The sequence below is a fragment of the Scyliorhinus canicula genome, chromosome 1 (genome assembly GCF_902713615.1).
Source record: "Scyliorhinus canicula chromosome 1, sScyCan1.1, whole genome shotgun sequence".
In the NCBI taxonomy this organism is placed as follows: domain Eukaryota; kingdom Metazoa; phylum Chordata; class Chondrichthyes; order Carcharhiniformes; family Scyliorhinidae; genus Scyliorhinus; species Scyliorhinus canicula.
The window spans coordinates 161,735,753-161,758,485 of record NC_052146.1 but is presented as its reverse complement, the minus strand read 5'-3'; the positions used below and the strand labels follow the sequence as shown (position 1 = coordinate 161,758,485).

General features: G+C 46.4%; 1 protein-coding gene across 11 annotated transcripts in view; it reads right to left on the bottom strand.

The window, feature by feature from the left end:
* adgrb2 (adhesion G protein-coupled receptor B2) overlaps positions 1-22,733 on the bottom strand; it is a 1,298,770-nt gene that overhangs the window by 12,145 nt on the left and 1,263,892 nt on the right. For all 11 annotated transcript variants that reach the window (XM_038801790.1, XM_038801818.1, XM_038801834.1 and 8 more), the window contains 3 exons: positions 17,866-18,530; positions 11,976-12,011; positions 1,154-1,258 (listed from right to left, as the gene is read on the bottom strand). In XM_038801790.1, the coding sequence (XP_038657718.1) occupies positions 1,154-1,258; positions 11,976-12,011; positions 17,866-18,530 (806 nt within the window). The remainder of the gene's footprint in view (positions 1-1,153; positions 1,259-11,975; positions 12,012-17,865; positions 18,531-22,733) is intronic.

Below are 22,733 nucleotides of genomic sequence, written 5' to 3'. Positions count from 1 at the left end.
CCCACTCCCCACCTGCTGTTATATAATGGATATTGCACAAAGTATTCACACTGGGCAGGACTTCATTCCCAATTTTGATAAATGCATGTGTTTGTTCCAGTTAATTGTTCCAAAAGCCCAATGTATTGGAGTCTGAGAATTAAGGAGTCATTATGGCAAAGAAGGTCATTCGGCCCATTTAAACCATGTCATTGTAGAGTAGTTCAGTCAGTTCTGTTATTCTACTTTATCCCCATAGCCCTGCAGGTTTGTTTCCCTGAAGTACCAATACAATTGCCTTTTGAAATGCTTGGACATTTCAAAATGCTCTGAAGCGCTGGGCACGATCCTACGGCCACGCTGCGCCGGAAAAGCAACTTGCTGCCGTTGAAAGCTGGGAGACCCTGCTCCTGGGATCTACCCGGCACGCAACGCCTCGCAAGATTCAACACAATCTCGGAAGATGCTGCAACGTGAATCCCACCCACAATGGGCGGGAACACTTTTTGGCAAATCTGTATATTAGAGCGAGGCATTTAGCCTAACTCTAATGTGCAGATTCCTGAGATACCTGAGGCATTGGGATTCAACCCCCTTTGCCTCAGAGACCTCGGATAAGCGCCGTTTAGTACTGGTCTCCACAAACGGAGGTTTAATTATGGTGTGACAAGTTTACAGGAGCAGCTTCCATTTTAAATGTAGACAGAAATTGAAAAGGAAAATATGGCACCAAGTATAAGGATACACAAGACTTCTAATATATTTTAGATTTTCATCCCTATTTTAAAAGAACAGAGGTCAATTTGTTTGAGTAATTGAAGCATTTGTTCAAGAACAGTGCTAGTATAATGAATACCCTCACCTACCGAATGTTGGTGAAGTTTTGTCATGATTAAAGTCTAGATTGAAACCACATGATTATCATTCATAGCAGGCCTCTGATATAATTTAGCAACAGTAAGAAGTCTTACAACACCAGGTTAAAGTCCAACAGGTTTGGTTCAAACACGAGCTTTCGGAGCGCAGCTCCTTCCTCAGGTGAAAGGCAGTTAGCCTAACTCATAATCATAACCTACATCATAATTTAGCAAAACACTACTAATAAAATTCAAAATAAAGAATAAGGACATGCTGAATTCTGAGGCACATTAACCTTTCTCAATAAAACAATTACCTTAAATCCTGAGGGTTTGGGATCTCGGAATCTGTCCAAGGTATGGAATTTCTGGTTTAGTTCATGATAGAGTTCTGAGTGACGCTTCCTTGTATGCATGACTTTCTGTAAATCAGAATGTTAAAGACAAATGAAAGCGATGACTGAAAATTAATTAAACCATTGTGGAAACTCTGTTCTTACCTTTGGGTGCAGTTAGATAATTTTAACTGAACTCACTGGGTGGAATGCCAGTTTTATACTTCCCTCTAATGACTTCCTTGGTGAACAAAACCAAGAGAGGTATAAAATCAGCATTTTACCCAATCCTGTCACTCTCAATGGGCAGGTTGCCCCTTTTAACCCTGGAGTTGGATCTGACTGCTTTGGGCTGAGTGAAATACCCTGCCAGCGAGGCCACCTCTCATTACTTGGGTTTGATATTGTATAGATGAAGATTTTATTTGAGCGTAATGTGTAATGAAATTGTAAATATGTTTTCAATAAACCAGTTACAGTTTTGTTATCGTGCATAGGGGAATATAATGCAGAAACTCTACTTGCACTTTCAAAGCATGAAAGATGTATTGGAGTGAAGTTCCAAGCTTGATTTTAATTCCTTGTGGGGTCCTCTCAAGGGCCACTGTGTAATTCACTTCCAGGGGCTGCCCATGGCATAACACAATGCTGCAAACAGCATGCTGCAGCTACAGGATCAAACTAGCAGCAGAATAAGAGTGCATTAAGACATTAACAATAATGCACTCTTGTACAAAACAGAATTTTGGTAGAACTAAACATCACAACGAAAGCAAATTCAAACTGTCACATTCTTCCTTTACTATTACCCCGCCATCATAGTTTAAACTAAAGTTCAAGGTCTCATTTCAACAATCAAGATAATTTGTCCTGGCATAGCCTTCAGCTCAAGTAAAAATAAATATTAGCTCTTGCCGGCCCATTCAAATTCAAGGACACCTGGTTCTGTAACATCACCCTTTCTTCTCAACCTGTTCTTTTTTCCAAAATGTACTCATTTCTCGAACACAAGTATGGGAAATGCAGACAACAGCAAAGCCACAAGTATTTTGTGAAGAATTCTTACGTTTTCCCTGCCCTCTGTGTCACTTATTTATATGTGTGAATCTTGATTCTAGAAAACATAATGGGCGGAATTCTCCTACGCCCCCGCTGGGTCGGAGAGTCGGCGCGGCGTCGCGTGAATCGCGCCACACCGCCCCAACGCAATTCTCCGCAATGCGGAGGCAACACTTAGGAAGATGGTGCAACAGCACAATATTACATGGTACACAGTCCTCCCCTTTGTACTGATGTTTATTAGAAACTGGGTGTCGAGTTCGACAGGATACACCCCCCACACACTGATTACCGGACGACCCATGAAGGGTGCTGAGTATTTGTTTGGACTTGATTTGGCCAGCCCCACAGTCACCGCCCTTACTCACAAAAAAGCAGTCCAACAAGTCATGGAGAATATTAAAGCAGCACAGCTCGATGCAGCTGTTCGACTAGGCACTAGGGAAAAGCAGAGTAAGGCCTGCTTTGATAAAACAGTGCACCCGGTCGAGTATACAGTCAGACAGCAAGTCGTGGTCTCAACATAAGAACATAAGAACTAGGAGCAGGAGTAGGCCATCTGGCCCCTCAAGCCTGCTCCGCCATTCAATGAGATCATGGCTGATCTTTTGTGGACTCAGCTCCACTTTCCGGCCCGAACACCATAACCCTTAATCCCTTTATTCTTCAAAAAACTATCTATCTTTACCTTAAAAACATGTAATGAAGGAGCCTCAACTGCTTCACTGGGCAAGGAATTCCATAGATTCACAACCCTCTGGGTGAAGAAGTTCCTCCTAAACTCAGTCCTAAATCTACTTCCCCTTATTTTGAGGCGATGTCCCCTAGTTCTGCTGTCACCCGCCAGTGGAAACAACCTGCCCGCATCTATCCTATCTATTCCCTTCATAATTTTAAATGTTTCTATAAGATCCCCCCTCATCCTTCTAAATTCCAATGAGTACAGTCCCAGTCTACTCAACCTCTCCTCATAATCCAACCCCTTCAACTCTGGGATTAACCTAGTGAATCTCCTCTGCACACCCTCCAGCGCCAGTACGTCCTTTCTCAAGTAAGGAGACCAAAACTGAACACAATACTCCAGGTGTGGCCGCACTAACACCTTATACAATTGCAACATAACCTCCCTAGTCCTAAACTCCATCCCTCTAGCAATGAAGGACAAAATTCCATTTGCCTTCTTAATCACCTGTTGCACTTGTAAACCAACCTTCTGTGACTCATGCACTAGCACACCCAAGTCTCTCTGAACAGCGGCATGCTTTAATATTTTATCGTTTAAATAATAATCCCGTTTGCTGTTATTCCTACCAAAATGGATAACCTCACATTTGTCAACATTGTATTCCATCTGCCAGACCCGAGCCCATTCACTTAACATATCCAAATCCCTCTGCAGACTTCCAGTATCCTCTGCACTTTTCGCTTTACCACTCATCTTAGTGTCATCTGCAAACTTGGACACATTGCCCTTGGTCCCCAACTCCAAATCATCTATGTAAATTGTGAACAATTGTGGGCCCAACACGGATCCCTGAGGGACACCACTAGCTACTGATTGCCAACCAGAGAAACACCCATTTATCCCAACTCTTTGCTTTCTATTAATTAACCAATCCTCTATCCATGCTACTACTTTACCCTTAATGCCATGCATCTTTATCTTATGCAGCAACCTTTTGTGTGGCACCTTGTCAAAGGCTTTCTGGAAATCCAGATATACCACATCCATCGGCTCCCCGTTATCTACTGCACTGGTAATGTCCTCAAAAAATTCCACTAAATTAGTTAGGCATGACCTGCCTTTTACGAACCCATGCTGCGTCTGCCCAATGGGACAATTTCTATCCAGATGCCTCGCAATTTCTTCCTTGATGATAGATTCCAGCATCTTCCCTACTACCGAAGTTAAGCTCACTGGCCTATAATTTCCTGCTTTCTGCCTACCTCCTTTTTTAAACAGTGGCGTCACGTTTGCTAATTTCCAATCCACCGGGACCACCCCAGAGTCTAGTGAATTTCGGTAAATTATCACTAGTGCATCTGCAATTTCCCTAGCCATCTCTTTTAGCACTCTGGGATGCATTCCATCAGGGCCAGGAGACTTGTCTACCTTTAGCCCCATTAGCTTGCCCATCACTCCCTCCTTAGTGATAACAATCCTCTCAAGGTCCTAACCTGTCATAGCCTCATTTCTATCAGTCGCTGGCATGTTATTTGTGTCTTCCACTGTGAAGACCGACCCAAAAAACCTGTTCAGTTCCTCAGCCATTTCCTCATTTCCCATTATTAAAACTCCCTTCTCATCCTCTAAAGGACCAATATTTACCTTAGCCACTCTTTTTTGTCTTATATATTTGTAAAAACTTTTACTGTCTGTTTTTATATTCTGAGCAAGTTTACTCTCATACTCTATCTTACTCTTCTTTATAGCTTTTCTAGTAGCTTTCTGTTGCCCCCTAAAGATTCCCCAGTCCTCTAATCTCCCAGCAATCTTTGCCACTTTATATGCTTTTTCCTTCAATTTGATACTCTCCCTTATTTCCTTAGATATCCACGGTCGATTTTCCCTCTTTCTTCCGTCCTTCCTTTTTGTTGGTATAAACCTTTGCTGAGCACTGTGAAAAATCGCTTGGAAGATTCTCCACTGTTCCTTTCTCACCCTCCATCTGTATTTTAAATTCCACCATATTGTGATCGCTCCTTCCGAGAGGATCCCTAACTATGAGATCATGAATCAATCCTGTCTCATTACACAGGACAAGATCTAGGACCGCTTGTTCCCTCGTAGGTTCCATTACATACTGTTCTAGGAAACTATCGCGGATACATTCTATAAACTCCTCTTCAAGGTTGCCTTGACCGACCTGGTTAAACCAATTGACATGTAGATTAAAATCCCCCATGATAACTGCTGTACCATTTCTACATGCATCAGTTATTTCTTTGTTTATTGCCTGCCCCACCATATCGTTACTATTTGGTGGCCGATAGACTACTCCTATCAGTGACTTTTTCGCCTTACTATTCCTGATTTCCAACCAAATGGATTCAACCTTATCCTCCATAGCACCGATGTCATCCCTTACTATTGCCCGGATGTCATCCTTAAATAACAGAGCAACACCACCTCCCTTACCATCCACTCTGTCCTTCCAAATAGTTTGATACCCTCGGATATTTAACTCCCAGTCGTGACCATCCTTTAACGATGTTTCAGTAATGGCCACTAAATCATAGTCATTTACGATGATTTGTGCCATCAACTCATTTACTTTATTCCGAATACTACGAGCATTCAGGTAAAGTACACTTATGTTGGTTTTTTTACCTCTGTTTTGAATCTTAACATCTCCAGTTTTATTCCTTTTGTTATTACTGGGCCTATTCACTGAGCTCCCCTCAATCACTGTACCTTGTACTGTCGCCCTTTTAGATTTTTGACTATGTCTTCTCTGCCTTGCACTTTACCCCTTACTTCCTTTTGCTTCTGTCCCTGTTTTACTACCTTCCAACCTCCTGCATCGGTTCCCATCCCCCTGCCACATTAGTTTAAACCCTCCCCAACAGCTCTAGAAAACACCCCCCCTAGGACATCGGTTCCAGTCCTGCCCAGGTGCAGACCGTCCGGTTTGTACTGGTCCCACCTCCCCCAGAACCGGTCCCAATGCCCCAGGAATTTGAATCCCTCCCTCTTGCACCATCTCTCGAGCCACGCATTCATCCTATCTATCCTGACATTCCTACTCTGACTAGCTCGTGGCACTGGTAGCAATCCTGAGATTACTACCTTTGAGGTCCTACTTTTTAGTTTAACTCCTAACTCCCTGAATTCCGCTTGTAGGACCTCATCCCGTTTTTTACCTATATCGTTGGTGCCATTGTGCACCACGACAGCTGGCTGTTCACCCTCCCCCCCCCAGAATGTCCTGCAGCCGCTCCGAGACATCCTTGACCCTTGCACCAGGGAGGCAACATACCATCCTGGAGTCTCGATTGCGTCCACAGAACCGCCTGTCTATTCCCCTTACGATCGAGTCCCCTATCACTATAGCCCTGCCATTTTTCTTCCTGCCCTGCTGTGCAGCAGAGCCAGCCACGGTGCCATGAACCTGGCTGCTGCTGCCTTCCCCTGGTGAGCCATCTCCCTCAACAGTATCCAAAGCGGTATATCTGTTTTGCAGGGAGATGACCGCAGGGGACACCTGCACTGCCTTCCTATTCTTGCTCTTTCTTTTGGTCACCCATTTTCTATCTCCCTCATTAATTTTCACCTGCGGTGTGACCAACTCGCTAAACGTGCTATCCACGACCTCCTCAGAATCGCGGATGCTCCAAAGTGAGTCCATCCGCAGCTCCAGAGCCGTCAAGCGGTCTAACAAGAGCTGCAACTGAACACACTTCTTGCACGTGAAGGAGCCAGGGACAGTGGACGTGTCCCTGAGCTCCCACATCGCACACGTACGATCTCCCTGTACAATCAGAGTTCATTCCGCTCCCCCAAATTTTCAGGGACCCTACTCAATTTCTGATAAAGTAAGTCCCTCAGTTTATAAGATTACGTATCCAAATGGAAAGTCAGAATGGTTTCATATAAACCAACTCAAGGCTTATGGAACTCAGTGCAGCCACTCAGACCACGGGCGAAATTCTCCGCAGACCGACGTGATGCCCATTTCCGGCGGGAAAAAGCGGTGCGGATGACTCCGGCGTCAGGGCCTTCTTTTAAGCCGGTAATCTCCGTTCCCGAAAGGGCCAGCAGCGGACTGACGCGATACGCGTCAGTTTCACCCGCTGCGGAAGTGGCGAGTCCCGGCGTTTGTGTGGTGGGGAGAGAGACCCGGCGTTGGGGGGGGGGGGCAGGAGGAGGAGGAGGAAGAGAGAACCGGCGTTTGGGGGGGGGGGGGAGGAGGAGGAAGAGAGACCCGGCGTTTGGGGGGGGGGGGGAGGAAGAGGAGGAAGAGAGACCCGGCGTTTGGGGGGGGGGAGGAGGAGGAAGAGAGACCCGGCGTTTGGGGGGGGGGGGAGGAGGAGGAGGAGGAAGAGAGACCCGGCATTTGGGGGGGGGGAGGAGGAGGAGGAAGAGAGACCCGGCGTTTGGGGGGGGGGGGAGGAGGAGGAAGAGAGACCCGGCGTTTGGGGGGGGGGGGGAGGAGGAGGAAGAGAGACCCGGCGTTTGGGGGGGGGGGGAGGAGGAGGAAGAGAGACCCGGCGTTTGGGGGGGGGGGAGGAGGAGGAAGAGAGACCCGGCGTTTGGGGGAGGGGAGGAGGAGGAAGAGAGACCCGGCGTTGGGGGGGGGGGGGGGGGGGGAGGAGGAGGAAGAGAGACCCGGCGTTTGGGGGGGGGGGGGAGGAGGAGGAAGAGAGACCCGGCGTTTGGGGGGGGGGGGGAGGAGGAGGAAGAGAGACCCGGCATTTGGGGGGGGGGGGGAGGAGGAGGAAGAGAGACCCGGCGTTTGGGGGAGGGGAGGAGGAGGAAGAGAGACCCGGCGTTCGGGGGAGGGGAGGAAGAGAGACTGGGGGAGGGGGGGAGGAGGAGGAAGAGAGACCCGGCGTTTGGGGGGGGGGGGAGGAGGAGGAAGAGAGACCCGGCATTTGGGGGGGGGGGGAGAGGAGAAAAGAGAGACCTTGCGTTTGGGGGGGGGGGGGGGGGGGGGGGGGGGGAGAGGAGAAAAGAGAGACCCGGCGTTTTGGGGGGGTGGGGAGAGGAGAAGAGAGAGACCCGGCGTTTGTGGGGGGGGGGGGGGGGTTGCGGAGTTGAGAGGGGGAGAGGGAGGGAGGGAGGGGCGGTTGCGGCGTCGAGTTGCGAGGCGAGGGGAGAGGGGGGTTACCTGCGTTGAGAGGAGGGGGGGAAGGGGGTTACCTGCGTTGAGAGGAGGGGGGGAAGGGGATTACCTGCGTTGAGAGGCGGGGGGGAAGGGGGTTACCTGCGTTGAGAGGAGGGGGGGAAGGGGGTTACCTGCATTGAGAGGAGGGGGGGGGGGAAGGGGGTTACGGTGTTGAGTTGAGAGGAGAGGGGGGTTACCTCCATTGAGAGGAGGGGGAAGGGGGTTACCTGCGTTGAGAGGAGGGGGGGGGAAGGGGGTTACCTGCATTGAGAGGAGGGGGGGAAGGGGGTTACGGTGTTGAGTTGAGAGGAGAGGGGAGAGGGGGGGTTACCTGCGATGATAGGAGGGGGGGGAAGGGAGTTACCTGCGTTGAGACGAGAGGGGGGGAAGGGGGTTACCTGCGTTGAGATGAGGGGGGTTGCGGCGTTGAGTTGAGAGGAGGGGAGATTACCTGCGTTGAGAGGAGAGTTGGGGAGGGGGTTACGGCGTTGAGTTGAGAGGCGAGGGGAGAGGGGGGTTACCTGCGTTGAGAGGAGAGGGGGGGAGGGGGTTGCGGCGTTGAGAGGAGGGGGGGGAAGGGGGTTACCTGCATTGAGAGGAGGAGGAAGGGGGTTACCTGCATTGAGTTGAGAGGAGAGGGGGGGCGGTTGTGGCGTTGAGTTGAGAGGAGAGGGGGGGGTTACCTGCGTTGAGAGGAGAAGGGGGGTACCGGCGTTGAGAGATGGGGGGGGGGGCGACGTTGGAGGGGGTAGGGGTGGTGAGGGGGGGTTGGGGTAGGGGACAGCGGCGTGCAGGAGGGGGGGCGACGGATGGCCGGGGCCAACGCACCGTCGCCCCCTCTGCACGCCGCTGCCCCCTACCCCAACCCCCCCCCCCACCCACTCCAACGCCGCCCCCCTCACTCAACGCCGGTACCCCCCCCTCAACACCGGACCCCCCCTCCTAACGCCGCACCCCCCCTCTTACGGTGTCCTATTCCCTGATGGAGCCTGCCCGCTTTCTTTCTTTAGTTTTTTTTTTAATGTTGAATGTTTGTCTCTTGTACGACTTTGTGTCGATCTCGTGCCAAATTTCTTGATACAGTTATAACTACTCTTTTGACGCCACATGGTAGTTGAAGGAACAAGTTTGTTGGAAGTCATAGAACATAGAACATAGAACAGCACAGAACAGGCCCTTCGGCCCTCAATGTTGTGCCGAGCAATGATCACCCTACTCAAACCCACGTATCCACCCTATACCCGTAACCCAACATCCCCCCTTAACCTTACTTTTTAGGACACTACGGGCAATTTAGCCTGGCCAATCCACCTAACCCGCACATCTTTGGACTGTGGGAGGAAACCGGAGCACCCGGAGGAAACCCACGCTCACACGGGGAGGACGTGCAGACTCCGCACAGACAGTGACCCAGCCGGGAATCGAACCTGGGACCCTGGAGCTGTGAAGCATTTATGCTAACCACCATGCTACCGTGCTGTCCATAGATATTCAAATTCTTTCCGTTCTTGTAAGGTCACACAGGCAGTGGAGTAACGGAACTGATCCCCGCCCTGCCTGAGCACCCCCTATGTATTTGGTCAGCCAAGCTCGGGTAGTGGAGCAATGGCACTGATAACCACCCTATCCGGGGATTCCACCCATTCTTGCCCTGCCGCGGCTCATTCGCACCCCATTCGGAAGGTTCTTTTCTAAACTCCTTTACTGTTCTTTAAAAGTGTGGTTCAAAGAATGCACTGTGCCACAATTTTTGTTTGCTTTCCGGCGACCCTTTGGTCGCTAACCCCCACCCGCTATTTACATGTTCAAACACTTGATTAAAACAAATTTGCTGCTAAGGAAGAACTACCTCAACACTGGACGGAGAAATTGTCCGCCCACTCAGCGCATCGAACACAGGCTGCGAGAGTGCTTGCACTGTGACAGAATTTCTTTCTCGGATGTCTTGTCTCCCAAATGGTTGGTTCAAAAAAAAATGCGGGAGTCACATATGGTGACGATTCTAAATGGGAAATTGATGTTAAGGAGAAGCAGACAGACAAACGAGATATTAAACAAGATAATAATAGATATTATGCTTGTACCCCCAGGAATATACAAATATACCAGAAGACAGAGGAAGACAAAGACAAAACGAAGACGGACCTGATGACCTGCAGCATGATCGTCGTTGGATCACCACAGTTGTGCGCATTATCAGCCCCTATATCCTTCACCACACAGGCCTTAAACATGACCACCCAACACGATACCCCGAGCCCGGACACTACACCACACATAGAAACAGTCACTGATACCCCGACATGGTGCGAAAACATTATAAAGTGGTATTCCCTTTCGTACCCGGTAGAAGCCCTATTGATTATAGCAATACTTTGCAGTGTCTTCCAGGCACTCAGACTTCGGAAATGGCGAAGGAGAGCCTCCCGCCTTCCAGTATACACACTCAGAACCCCTTTTCTCGGACTTCAACATATCCAAAACTCTATTTGAACCCTTTTTCTTCTTAATAAATTCCGCGCTTTTTATAAAATTACTTTCTCTGTAAATGGCATAAGTGTTAAGTAGAAATGTGATGCTGCTATTGTTTATTTTGTACTATAAGTTCTTTTGGCTATTAGCGAGCAGCATAAGTGTAGTTTAGGTAAGGACAGTTAGAGGTTCCTCTCTGTGTAAAGAAATTGAAATGTATGATTGAATGCTGTAGTGGCTCCTTAAAATTTTATAGATGTGTGTTGTATTAAAAAACTTAGGGAAATGTTCCAATCCATAGGACAGGGTAGGACAGAACCTGTCCTTGATTCGGGTACCCGGCACACCAGGGAACAGAAGAAGATTCAGTAGTGTGATCCATCACGCTTTGTGTTTAGGATCAAGAGGATGGACTGTAGCCATCTGGGATGGCCACTTACAACAAGAAACATGGATGTTCGCAAAGCCTAAAGGGAAGTATGGACAATGTAAGATTCACACAAGCATAGAGCCTGCATGTATATTCGTGAGCAGAGAATCCAGACAGCATTGAAACCCCCAACCGATTAACATTTTAATGGCCCATCTCCGTAAGACAAAGGACTGATACTCAGGTAACCGATACAAGTCCAGACATTTCGGCACCACTCCCTTTACTCAGGAAACATAAACAGCAAAGGTCAATGACCGCTTAGGACACGCCCAGCCATCAAGGCACCCGCCCCTTTATTGGCTCAGATCGAAGGCAGTGATCGAGAACTGCCCAATTAATTGGGTCCAAGCCCAAGGACCGCCCAAAGAGCACAAAACCCCACCAAGGATAAAGAGGGACACTGCCATGTGTTCGATCTCTTTTGGACCTGGTGCTCCGGCAACGTCCATCTCCAACTGCAGCACCAGAAGCAAGTCCAAGTTCAACGCTTGCTACCAGATGTATGAGCCCAGCTGAACAGCAGTTATTGCCCCAGACCCTGTAGATCCAGATTCAAACAAAGGCCACTGTTCCTCTGACCTAAGCCGGGTGCCTGAAGTTAAGTACATGTTGTCATAGTTGTTAGGTGTAGTTTAACTCGTAGTGTTTATGTTGCATGTAATCTTGTGTGTAAATAAAGTATTATTGAACTTGAACTAACTGGTTGTTGGGTCTTTGATCGACATCCGGTTGTCTTGTGTGGTATCATTTGATACCTGCCAATTCTGAAAGCAATATAATATCAATATCTAGACAAAGAAGGGCAACCTTATTGGCTGCCATATTTATAGCGAGTAAAAAAGGCAACACACCTGAAGCTCTTGAATAACTGAGCTGTGAATCTCTGATCATCGGTGATACTGAATTTGACTTCTCTATTCTGTGCAGTCTCAGAACAACTCAGGATGTTATTGCCAAACAAGTAGTAACATCATTATTTTACTAACTGTGGTTAATTTATGATAATTCATACCTCAAAATCAAGATCGGAGTACCTCAATCTTTTCCTCTGTGAAAGTAACAAACAAATAAAATTAGTTAACACAAAGTTTTTGGAAAGGTATTACTGAATTTGTTAATTACATTCTCCCTCCCATTAAGTCTCCTCAGATTTCCTTGCACAATGCATCAATTCCAAGGCAGCACACAGACGACCCACGACCACTGGAATGTGGATAAGTGCAAATGTTTGAAACCTGTTCAGCATCTGTTCCTGTTGGTACAGGTAAAGTCGAGAAGCTCCCTGCGTAGTCAATCATCTCACAACAGAGCAATAGTGTGCACCAACAGATTTTAAAAGTATTGAATGCAGTAATGCATTTTGCCTTCCTTCTCCTTGCTTCATAACGAATGTAACACCTCACAAGATTTGTTTGCAACAGGGTTCGGAGTCCCAACCTTCTGAAGAATATACCTCAGCTCACCACCATGAGTTCACCTGGTGATATTCTGAGCTTTCGGGCAGCACGGTAGCACAAGTGAATAGCACTATAGCTTCACAACGCCAGGTCCCAGGTTCGATTCCCTGCGGAGTCTGCATGTTCTCCCCGTGTCTGCGTGGGTTTCCTCCGGGTGCTCCGGTTTCCTCAAACAGTCCAAAGGCATGCAGGTTAGGTGGACTGGCCATGATAAATTGCCCTTAGTGACCAAAAAGGTTAGGAGGGGTTGTTGGGTTACGGGGATAGGGTGGAAGTGAGGGCTTAAGTGAGTCGGTGCAGACTCGATGGGCCGAATGGCCCCCTTCTGCACTGTATGTTCTATGTTCTTTGTCACCAACAGCACAGTAGATGCTGCCTCAAGCGGGAAGATGGAATACAAGGTGGGAGTGATATCACAGCTGTATAGAATCTCTGTTGAGACGAGAGGTTGGGAGGGGGGAACCAAAATAACATTAACCGGAACAACGAAAACTGATTTACTGCAATATACAAATTTAATAATAAATTATCTGAGAATCATGAAGCAATTAGGTTACATGAAGACCTAATAACAATGCAAATCTTATCGTGTCCCTTCCTTCAACAGAACATGTCTGATGTGTTAGGCGGGTTGGTTTGACGTTGACTGCAACTGGATGCAGGGAGGCTAGAAACAAACGTCTAACACCGGAGATGATCCAACACGGTTTTATTTGAACTATTTAACGGCTGTACATGTTCAGCTGTGGGTTGACACTCTACTAATCCCACTGATGACCTCTTACTGATTTGACCAGACTTACTAGCTACTACTGACTTGTGTACTCTGACTGTGTCAGTGTCTGGGTCCCGAAAAGAGCGGGAGTTTTAATGCCCTGTGAGCTTTATAGTGGTGGTGTCTTGTCTGGTGATTGGTTGTTTTGTGTTGTGTGTTCATTGGTCATCCTATGTGTCAATCGCTGCCTGTCTGCATCTCATTATATACATGAGTGGATATTATGACAATGTCCACATACTCAGTTGTTTCCTAATCACCTGCCATATTCCAGGCTTCCTCCATCCCACCCCCAATTTATGTAGCTCTGCCTTTCCCACTTGTACTTCTAGGTACAAAAAATAAACAGAAAACTGAAGAACGGGAACAGGAGTGATACAGAGAGAAGGAAGCAACAGTGAAGGATGGGAAAAATATAAAATATAGAGAAAGAAAGATGAAAACAAACAGAGAGAAGAGAGCTAAATATTGGCAATTTAGTTGCCACAAAAGATATAACTGATTTTCTGCTACATTCCGGTGATTTCTATGACATTCTTACCATGACTAATCAACAATTTTACAAAACTTTACCATGACATAATTGCAGCCTGACTATTTATGCTATAATAACTGTAACAATTGGAGTTGTCAGTTTTCTAAGCAAATATTCAAATTGGTCAACATTTGTTTATGTCAAACAAATGCAGTAATGCATGTCTGAATGAAGTTCCACATTTCTGTTGTTACTAGCTTTTTCACAAATACCTTCAGGGCAATGGACTAATCCTCTGATGCAAAGGCAAGTGACAGAGGTACAATGTCTCGATTTGAATATTGATCTGTCGATTGGTGATGGGGCATTATTCCGCGGGGATCATTAATTCCTCCCTTAAGCGACCATTCTTCATTTGTCTGGCTACGTGTGCTGAAAGGTTTATTTGGCAGACATCAGAGCAAGTTAATTTTCCAGCATAGATCAATGAACGGTGAGCAGAAGTGCAAACCCTAACTGAATTTGTTACCACTTGATATCAGGAACATTGAGGCTAATTGCGGCATTCTCACTTCTACCAAGATCAGTTATTATAGCATGCATACAAATTTGAAACTTTACCAATCATAACATGACATTGTGCATATCATTGGAGCAGATTCTTTGCCACGGAGGAATGGAGTGATCAGTAGTCTAAAATGTTCTCTAATTTATGTGGTGCCTTTAACATAGCAAAATCTCCAAAAACATTTCACAGGAGTAGGAGTGTATCAGAGGAAAATTGACATTGAGGAAAAATGACAAAAGACTGGATCAAAGGGGTAGATTTTAAGCAGTATCGTAAAGGAGAAAGTTGGAGAGTCAAGGAGATTTGGAAAGGTAGTTCCAGAGTTTAGGGCCTACACAGCTGATGAATCACAGGATCAGAGATTTTACAATGCAGAAGGAGGCCATTCGGCCCATCGAGTCTGCACCGGTCCATGGAAAGAGCTCCCTACCTAAGCCCACACCTCCACCCTATACCCGCAACCCAGTAACCCCACCTGACCATATTTTGGACACTAAGGGCAATCTGAATCTGGCATGGTAAATCTACTTGACCTGCACATCTTTAACTAACAAGCACGTCTTTTGGGACTTGTGGGGGAAACCGGAGCACTCGGAGGAAACCCATGCAGTCACGGGGAGAATGTGCAGACTCCGCACAGACAGTGACCCAAGCCAGGAATCGAATCTGGGATCCTGGAGCTGTGAAGCAACAGTGCTAACCACTGTGTTGTCTTGTTATGCTCTTGACGTAGCATAAGCTGCTTCCTTGATGTGCACTCTGACAAAGGAAGGTTCAGACGTGGAGATAACTTCAACACGTTTATTGTACTATTAAAAATTCTCCTACATGGATTCGACTCTACTGTTAATCCTTATAGCTACTCAGACTGATGGACCAGTCTGCTACAATCCGCGTGGTGGGTGTGATGTTCACTCAACCCTGTGTCTGTACTCACTGAGTGCCTCCACTGGAAAGAGGAAGATCATGTTTACTGTTTCCTTTTTATATGGGTTGGTGTAATTCCCCCCTGTGGTAGTGTCACCTCTGTGTGAATCGTGAATGCCCAATTGGTCGTGTCCTATCTTACTGACCTATTGGTTGAATGTCTGTGTGTCATGTCTCTGGTGCTCTATCTAGTCTACATGTATTTACATTAACCCTTGTGTATTTACAGTGATGCATATCACCACGTGATACCGTGCCGCCCTCAATTGTGAAAAAAAAGTTGTGAATGCACCCGAAGCGAAAGTTGGAGGAGCACATAAATCTCAAAGGGTTTTGGGGATGGAGGTGTTTACAAAGATGAGGGAGGCCATGAAGGGATTTGAATTTGAGGCATTGACCATTATTGTGTGGATCCCATAACCAGTGGGACCAATGTGGTTTAAGTAGAATGGCCACCTGCACCTTTTCAGAGCAACAAAGAATGGACAATAAATATGGTCTTACTGCCACTCACATCCCAGGAACAAGTAAAAAGCAGAAGATAGTCTGATAGTTGTGACTTGCTCAAGTTGAGAATGGGATTGATAAAACCTGGGAGCAGGTTACTGTCCTTAGTTGTGGAAAAATATAAATTCAGCTTGGAAGTAGCACAAAACAGGAATTCAACAGTGTTGCAGTCAATGGAAAATAATTGGGTGTAAAATGGGCTGCCGATTTACTAGCACCTGTTCAACAAATTTATAATTAAAATATATGCAGATAAAAGGATCATTTATTCTTAAAAAGAAAATAATTCCTGTCACTTTTTTCACATCTTTATGCGCATTTTTTACAGTTACATTTATTAAGCCTGATGAGAACAAAAAGCAGCTCAGAAGTACAAAATTCTATTCTTCCCAGTAGTTTGAAAGATATAAAAATGAATTCCTTGAATAATGATCTAGTCAACGGACCTTAGCGAGTTATTCCATTTGGTTCACTCCTTCATCATCTACTTGAACCCAATGGGCCCAAATTCCTGGGAGGCTATTCTTCCAAGTGCGATGAAGTGCACCTGAATATAGACTCCATATAAAATCTCAGGGAACGGGTCATCAACTTGGTTAGGGATAGGAGGGAGGATGGCAACCCTAAACACGGGAACATCAAAGCCGAGAAATGGCCCACTAGTTGTGGAAAGACAGGAGGTAGCCTTTCCCATCAAAATTTCAATACAATTCCTCTTCTCACTCCTAGAAAACTTTTGTCTGTTTCCATGGTTATTCAGGAAAGAGGTCGCTAGTCTGTCGCCCAAGGCTTATAGCTTGAGGGGCGTCACTCTACATCAAGTGACTCTCCCCTGACCTCCAGTCACTGGCATGTTGGAAGGGTTTATAGGTTGACACTCAAATTGTTTGGTTGTGTTATGAATGCACATTCCTTGGACATCAAGTCCTGGGGTGGGACTTGAAGCTCAGGGTTTGAGCTTCTGGTTCCGAGGCAGGGAGGTTACCCACTGTGCTAAAGACCTCCCCTCAAAAAAAGTCTTCCTAATTGCTTCTGGTCCCAATGGAGTAATTCTACAGCCTTTCCTTCAATGTTCTTTTCATAAAATGATCCACAATCTCTGCTTAATTAACCCAAAATTAATGATCAATGAGCAAGTCCTGTAAACAGATTTACATTTTCTCGAAATCAGGGAAGATAACATAAAATTATAAGCCACAAAATTAGTGTCAAGAAAGTTGGCGAAGATATTCTGTCCGGAACTATGGAGCACAATCAGCTGAGTCTCTTGGTCATCCTGAGTCACCAGCAGTTGCTGAACTGAGGCAACTGTTTCAGGCAAAGCTGAAAACAATCTCAGCTGCAATTGAGAAAGCCATCTTGTCTGACGATCAATGCAGAATATCTCAGTCTACCTACATCACAAAGGGACAAGTTCTGGTTCAAGAAGCCACATCACAAAAAATGGAAAATGCTGGGCTGGATTCTCTGGTCGCCAATGGTGAAATCGCGTTCGGCGAACGGCCAGGGAGTCCAAGTTACAACCGAAGCGGGGGCGGTGCTGCTTTTGCGATGCCCCGTCCACTCCAAAGCAGCGTACTCACAGAGTACGCCAAAGGAATTGCACTAGTTCTACGTGACATGACTGCTGGCCCATTTGCATGCCCTAAATTGCTCCAGGACTGGCCATTGGGACTGTGGAACACCCCCATTCAGTCCTGCTGTCAACACTTAGTTACAAAAACTGAGAATCCAGCCCAAAGTCTGCAATAACATTGAAATATTGATTGCATAGAAAATTCAATGTTAAAACAGTAAGGAAGCAGTAATTAAATGAAAATGCTGCTGGGGTGGGGTGGGTGGTGGGGAAGTGGGACTTCACTGATGGGAAAACATTAGAGATCTGCTGTTAGTAGGAGCAAAGGAACTGAAAACATATTATATCATGAGACTATATGGAGGATGGGCAACAGGTTATCTGGACTCTGATCAATGGCACGTCTTAAAGGACTTGTCACTCATTGCTTTAGCCTCATGAATGATAGGCAATAGGCTGCATGAATGAAGAAATGTCATTAAGTGCTAGTTGAAATTAGCGATATGACTCCTGCAATGAGAGATGAGCCGTTATTCAGTAACAATGCCTTCTTCCTCTGCATTGTTCCTGATACATTTGAACAATGTGACCTGATTGGTATTACCATTTTAACTTACTTCTAATGAACCCGTGGATCCTGCTGAACTTGGTTTGTGGCGTGGCATGGTTCTGCTCCTGTCAGCAAGTTCTGATGCCAGAATGTGCCTCACTGAAGGGTGCTGTTTGAGAGGTACACTCCGTGGGTGATTAAGAGTTCCATATGGTTGATTTATGTTAATGTTGATTTGATCGACTGCAGCAAAGTTTGGATAAATCTCTGATTCGACTGGTTGGTTCTCGACGATATTGTGCCTGCTGTCATCAACATTGATGTTTAACTTGCTGTCCTCTTTGATGAAAGGCTTTAAGCTGACTGTGCGTCTCGGGAGCACCATGTAGTCACCTTCCAGTGGCTGCTCCTGTGCCCGCCTCCACTTCACATCCACTGGCTTCAAGGTGTTCTCTGTGCACAGATACAGTGTTCCCCTCAACTCACTGTTGGTTTCTTTTTTGGCTGGCTGCTCATTCAGTTCATTTATACCAGACATCATGTTGCGCAGCTGATGCATAGGAGGCAACTGAACCAAGACATTTCCTGATGGGATGTTTCCTGGAAGGGTTGTGAAGTTCATCCCTTCACTGTTTATATTCAGCTTTTCATCTTCCTCATCGTCCAACGAAATGTGAGACAACGTTCCAGTAATAGTTGCAGGATTGCAAGTGTTAACTTCCTTGAAGAGAACTAGGGATGCAGAAAAAATAAAAGATATGTCAGCTGCTAAGAAAATGCTGCACATCTTTTTCAGTCTGTTGTATTTTTAAGTTCATTCATCTAAGTAGCCAATGTCTGGATCTTTAAAAACCGTATTGCTAACTATTTCACAGTATCTGTTGAAATAAGCCTGAGGATTTCTATTACTGGATGAGTGCTGCATGACTGACTTTACAATCACCCATTATCATAGTAGGGTGGCTGTTTGGTTGACAGCTACAAGTGGTTATACACTTTTTGATGTGTGACTATGAATTCCAATTCTTGTTATTAGGGTTTGCACGTTTGAATGAAATGTTTGTTGGGCTTTATTTAGTTCCAGGAACATATATATAACAAATGGATTTTTTATGAATGAGAATGTATGTTTCAATACAGTGAAGTCTACTCTAAAAACGTAGAATTTTGTGTTATTGGACTTTATCTCATCTCTGAATGAGTCCTGAGGTCTGCCCAAAGTGGATGCTTGGTGAATTGGCACAGTCGGTGTAAGGGCAAAGGGTCATGGGTGTGAGCACGACGTTAGTATGTCCAAAGATGTGCAGGTTAGGTGGATTGGCCATGGTAAATTGCCCTTAGTGCTGGGTGGGGTTACTGGGTTATGGGGATAGGGTGGAGGTGTTGACCTTGGGTAGGGTGCTCTTTCCAAGAGCCGGTGCAGACTCGATGGGCCGAATGGCCTCCTTCTGCACTGTAAATTCTATGATATCTATGATATAAAGGGTCATGGGGTAGATGGAGGGGCATTGGTTGGCATGGGACATGAGGTGCTATGAGAGTTGTTTCGGGGTAAACCTTGACATGAGGATATGAGGAGCCAAATGAGTGGATGTATAGCTTGAATGTATCGGAGGTGAAAACTGGAGAGATGTTTCATATTTTGTTCTTTACTGTTTGGATACAGTGCCGGTTCCCCAATACAGGTTCCACTCAGCTAACTTCCACAGCCGGCAGCCTCCTCAGATCTTCCAGGCTGGTCAACCTCCATTTCGAATCCAGCCTTCCCCAGATGGAAAATTTAATGCCTCGGTAATGATGTTTAATTAAATCTCTGATTCTCAGATTAAGTTAATAAAGTTTGAAATCATTATTTCTTTTCACTTGAGAGTTTGATTTTTGTTTTTCTTTCTAATTGTAGCTGATTTGTGGATCAGTAAAATTGCAGCTAGCTCAAGGTTTGATAGACTGAATGGCCTCCTCTATTCTATGACAACAGGCAGTTGCTAATTGCTGCAGGTGGACATTTGGATAAACCACATAAAGTTGCTGAGGTTTGATGTGTATATTCAGGAAAAAAGTTCAAAGTGTGGCAAGAAGCTATAAAGTGCAATATTGGCCCAGAGATTTGCAGAATCATTTATTCATTTCGATCCATTTATTTTAGTTGTAAAATGGAAGCAGCAGAAATGAAATTTGAAATAATGGATGGGATTTAATGGCCACGCTGCGCCCAACATGCAGCTCGCCCCAGCTCAGTGTGACTGAGACCCCACTCCCGGTATCTACCTGGCTCGCAATGCCTCAAGATCTGTTGCGATGTGATCACATTTTAGCAAATCTGCTAGTCTCACTTTAATGTGCAGATTCCGAGTTACCCAGGGCGTGGGATCTATCTCCCTCGTCTGGGGCGGGATTCTCCACCGGCGGGATTCTCCGTTATGCCGGCGCCCGGGGGTTTCCCGATGGCATGGGGCTGCCCCACAATGGGAAACCCTATCGACCGGCTGGCGTAACGGAGAATTCTGCCGGCGAGTTGAGGCAGAAATGGCGGTGTGAAAAATCCAGCCCCTGGTCTCCAGAAACTGGAAAAAGACAGGATGGCACTTGTAGGGGTCTCCCGGGGGATCGGAGGACTCCAAATGCATGCCCTTTGGATAGGTGGCACCCTGGCACTGCTGATGCCACCCAAGCACAGCCAGCCTGGCAGTGCCACCTGCATTGCCCAGGTGGCGCTATCAAGGTGTGGATATGATCAGGCCAGGCGGGTGACCTGCGTGGGTGGCGCGGTCCCTCCCATAGTGCGTTGGAGCTTTAGACAGGTTGGGGGTCATTTTGGGGTCCTTGGAGATCATTTAAAAATGGTGACCCGACATCTCGCTGCACTGATGAGTCCTAGAAAGCGGAGCTCCTCAGTTTACAAGACGGGGCTATGTGCGGCCTCGACCACTCGCTTCCCGTTGAGGCCCCTTACCATACGAGTCACATTTTAGAGCCTTATGTTTCTTGGAAATGCCATTTAATTAAATCATGCCCATTTAATTATTGGGAAAGAGTTCATTTTCCCCCTCCAAAAAATATATTTCTTAAATGTGAGGAGTGGTTAGCATCTGTAATGGGAGTTTGGAGAGTATTTTCAGCAGGGGCCAAGGAGCCAATTAATTAATTTTACTCAGTCAGACAGCCAGGAAACAACGGAAGAAATATACTGAACAGATTTCTGGGAAAGTAAAAGTCAGAAATGTTTAAATGTCGGATATAAAATGCCTCAATTTCTGGAGCTCTGGGTAGCAAAGTTGTAAGGTATTTATTGCAAACAATTCTGCCAATATAGAGATGGGGAAAATGTTTATTGCAGTGTTATTGTACCCACTGAAAAGTATGTTTTGTATTTTTCATCGAGAAAGACTTGCATTTCCATATCATCTTTCACAGCCACATGGTTTCCAAAAGTGCCTCAGGTTGGCCAGTGCCAGAGGGCACTGCCAAAGCATATACCTCTCCCCTTGGGGGCTATAATTGCCTCAGCATCCACAGCAGGTTCCCCATGACTGCTTCAAGTTTTTTCAAAGCTGCTGTAAACCTGGCTGATGTGGTGTCACATCAGCATGGGGGAATTCTTTATCCAGGAGAGTGACATATGGTGGGGAAGTCCTTTAACCATATGTTAATTTATTAAAATGACATCACTGGCAAGGGACGGAGAAAATTGGAGAAGAGGTCTCACCTCAGGGGCTGGTTTAGCACACAGCTAAAGAGTTGGCTTTTAAAGCAGACCAAGGCAAGGTCAGCAGCAAGGTTCAATTCCCGTACCAGTCTCCCCAAACAGGCGCCGGAATGTGGAGAATGTGGCGACAAGGGGCTTTTCACAGTCACTTCATTTGAAGCCTACTTGTGACAATAAGCGATTTTCATTTCATTTCATTTCACCTCTGAGATTCCCGTTTCTGCGGTCTTGCGGGATTTTCCACCTGCCTTCTCATTTTCGCTCACGCAAACGCCGGCAGAAAATTCCACTCCAACCTGAGGTGGCACTGCGAGGCGGCAGTGCCAATATCGATCTTCTGGGGAGTCCCATGGGGAGGATTCCCCCTTATGTGTTGGGGTTTGGTTGTCCTGATGCTTGTGTGTCGGGGTTGCCCGGTGTGGGATTTTCCACCCCCGCCCCCCCATGGCACATCTTGAAGCAGTGGAAGTGGCCTGTCATTAACGGGGTTTTTCATTGTTTGTACCCTCCGCTGCTGGGGAACCCTTGGGCGGGAGCTTGCCGCCTCCGGGACCAGATGATCCCACCGTCGGGAATGGCTAGAAAATCCCGCCCAAGATTCGAATCGAGTGCATAAGTTGATGTTGTACAGTGCTGATCACAGAAGTTACACTAAGTATCAGGGATATTGATTTATTAGAATTTGGGACAGCTAAGGAATAGCAATTTATCTTTGTTTAAATCCTTATGGGTCATTAGGAAATTCAACTGAGAATAAACTAATAATCAGCTTTTTTTTCCAATCACATGTTGAATGTGAGGGCAGCACGGTAGCATTGTGGATAACACAATTGCTTCACAGCTCCAGGGTCCCAGGTTCGATTCCGGCTTGGGTCACTGTCTGTGCGGAGTCTGCACATCCTCCCCGTGTATGCGTGGGTTTCCTCCGGGTGCTCCGGTTTCCTCCCACAGTCCAAAGATGTGCAGGTTAGGTGGATTGGCCATGATAAATTGCCCTTAGTGTCCAAAATTGCCCTTAGTGTTGGGTGGGGTTACTGGGGATAGGGTGGAGGTGTTGACCTTGGGTAGGGTGCTCTTTCCAAGAGCCAGTGCAGACTCGATGGGCCGAATGGCCTCCTTCTGCACTGTAAATTCTGTGAAATTCTGTGAATGATTCAATTTGTTTATTTTGAATATCATAGAATCCCTACAGTGCAGAAGAAGGTCATTCGGCCAATCACATTTGCACC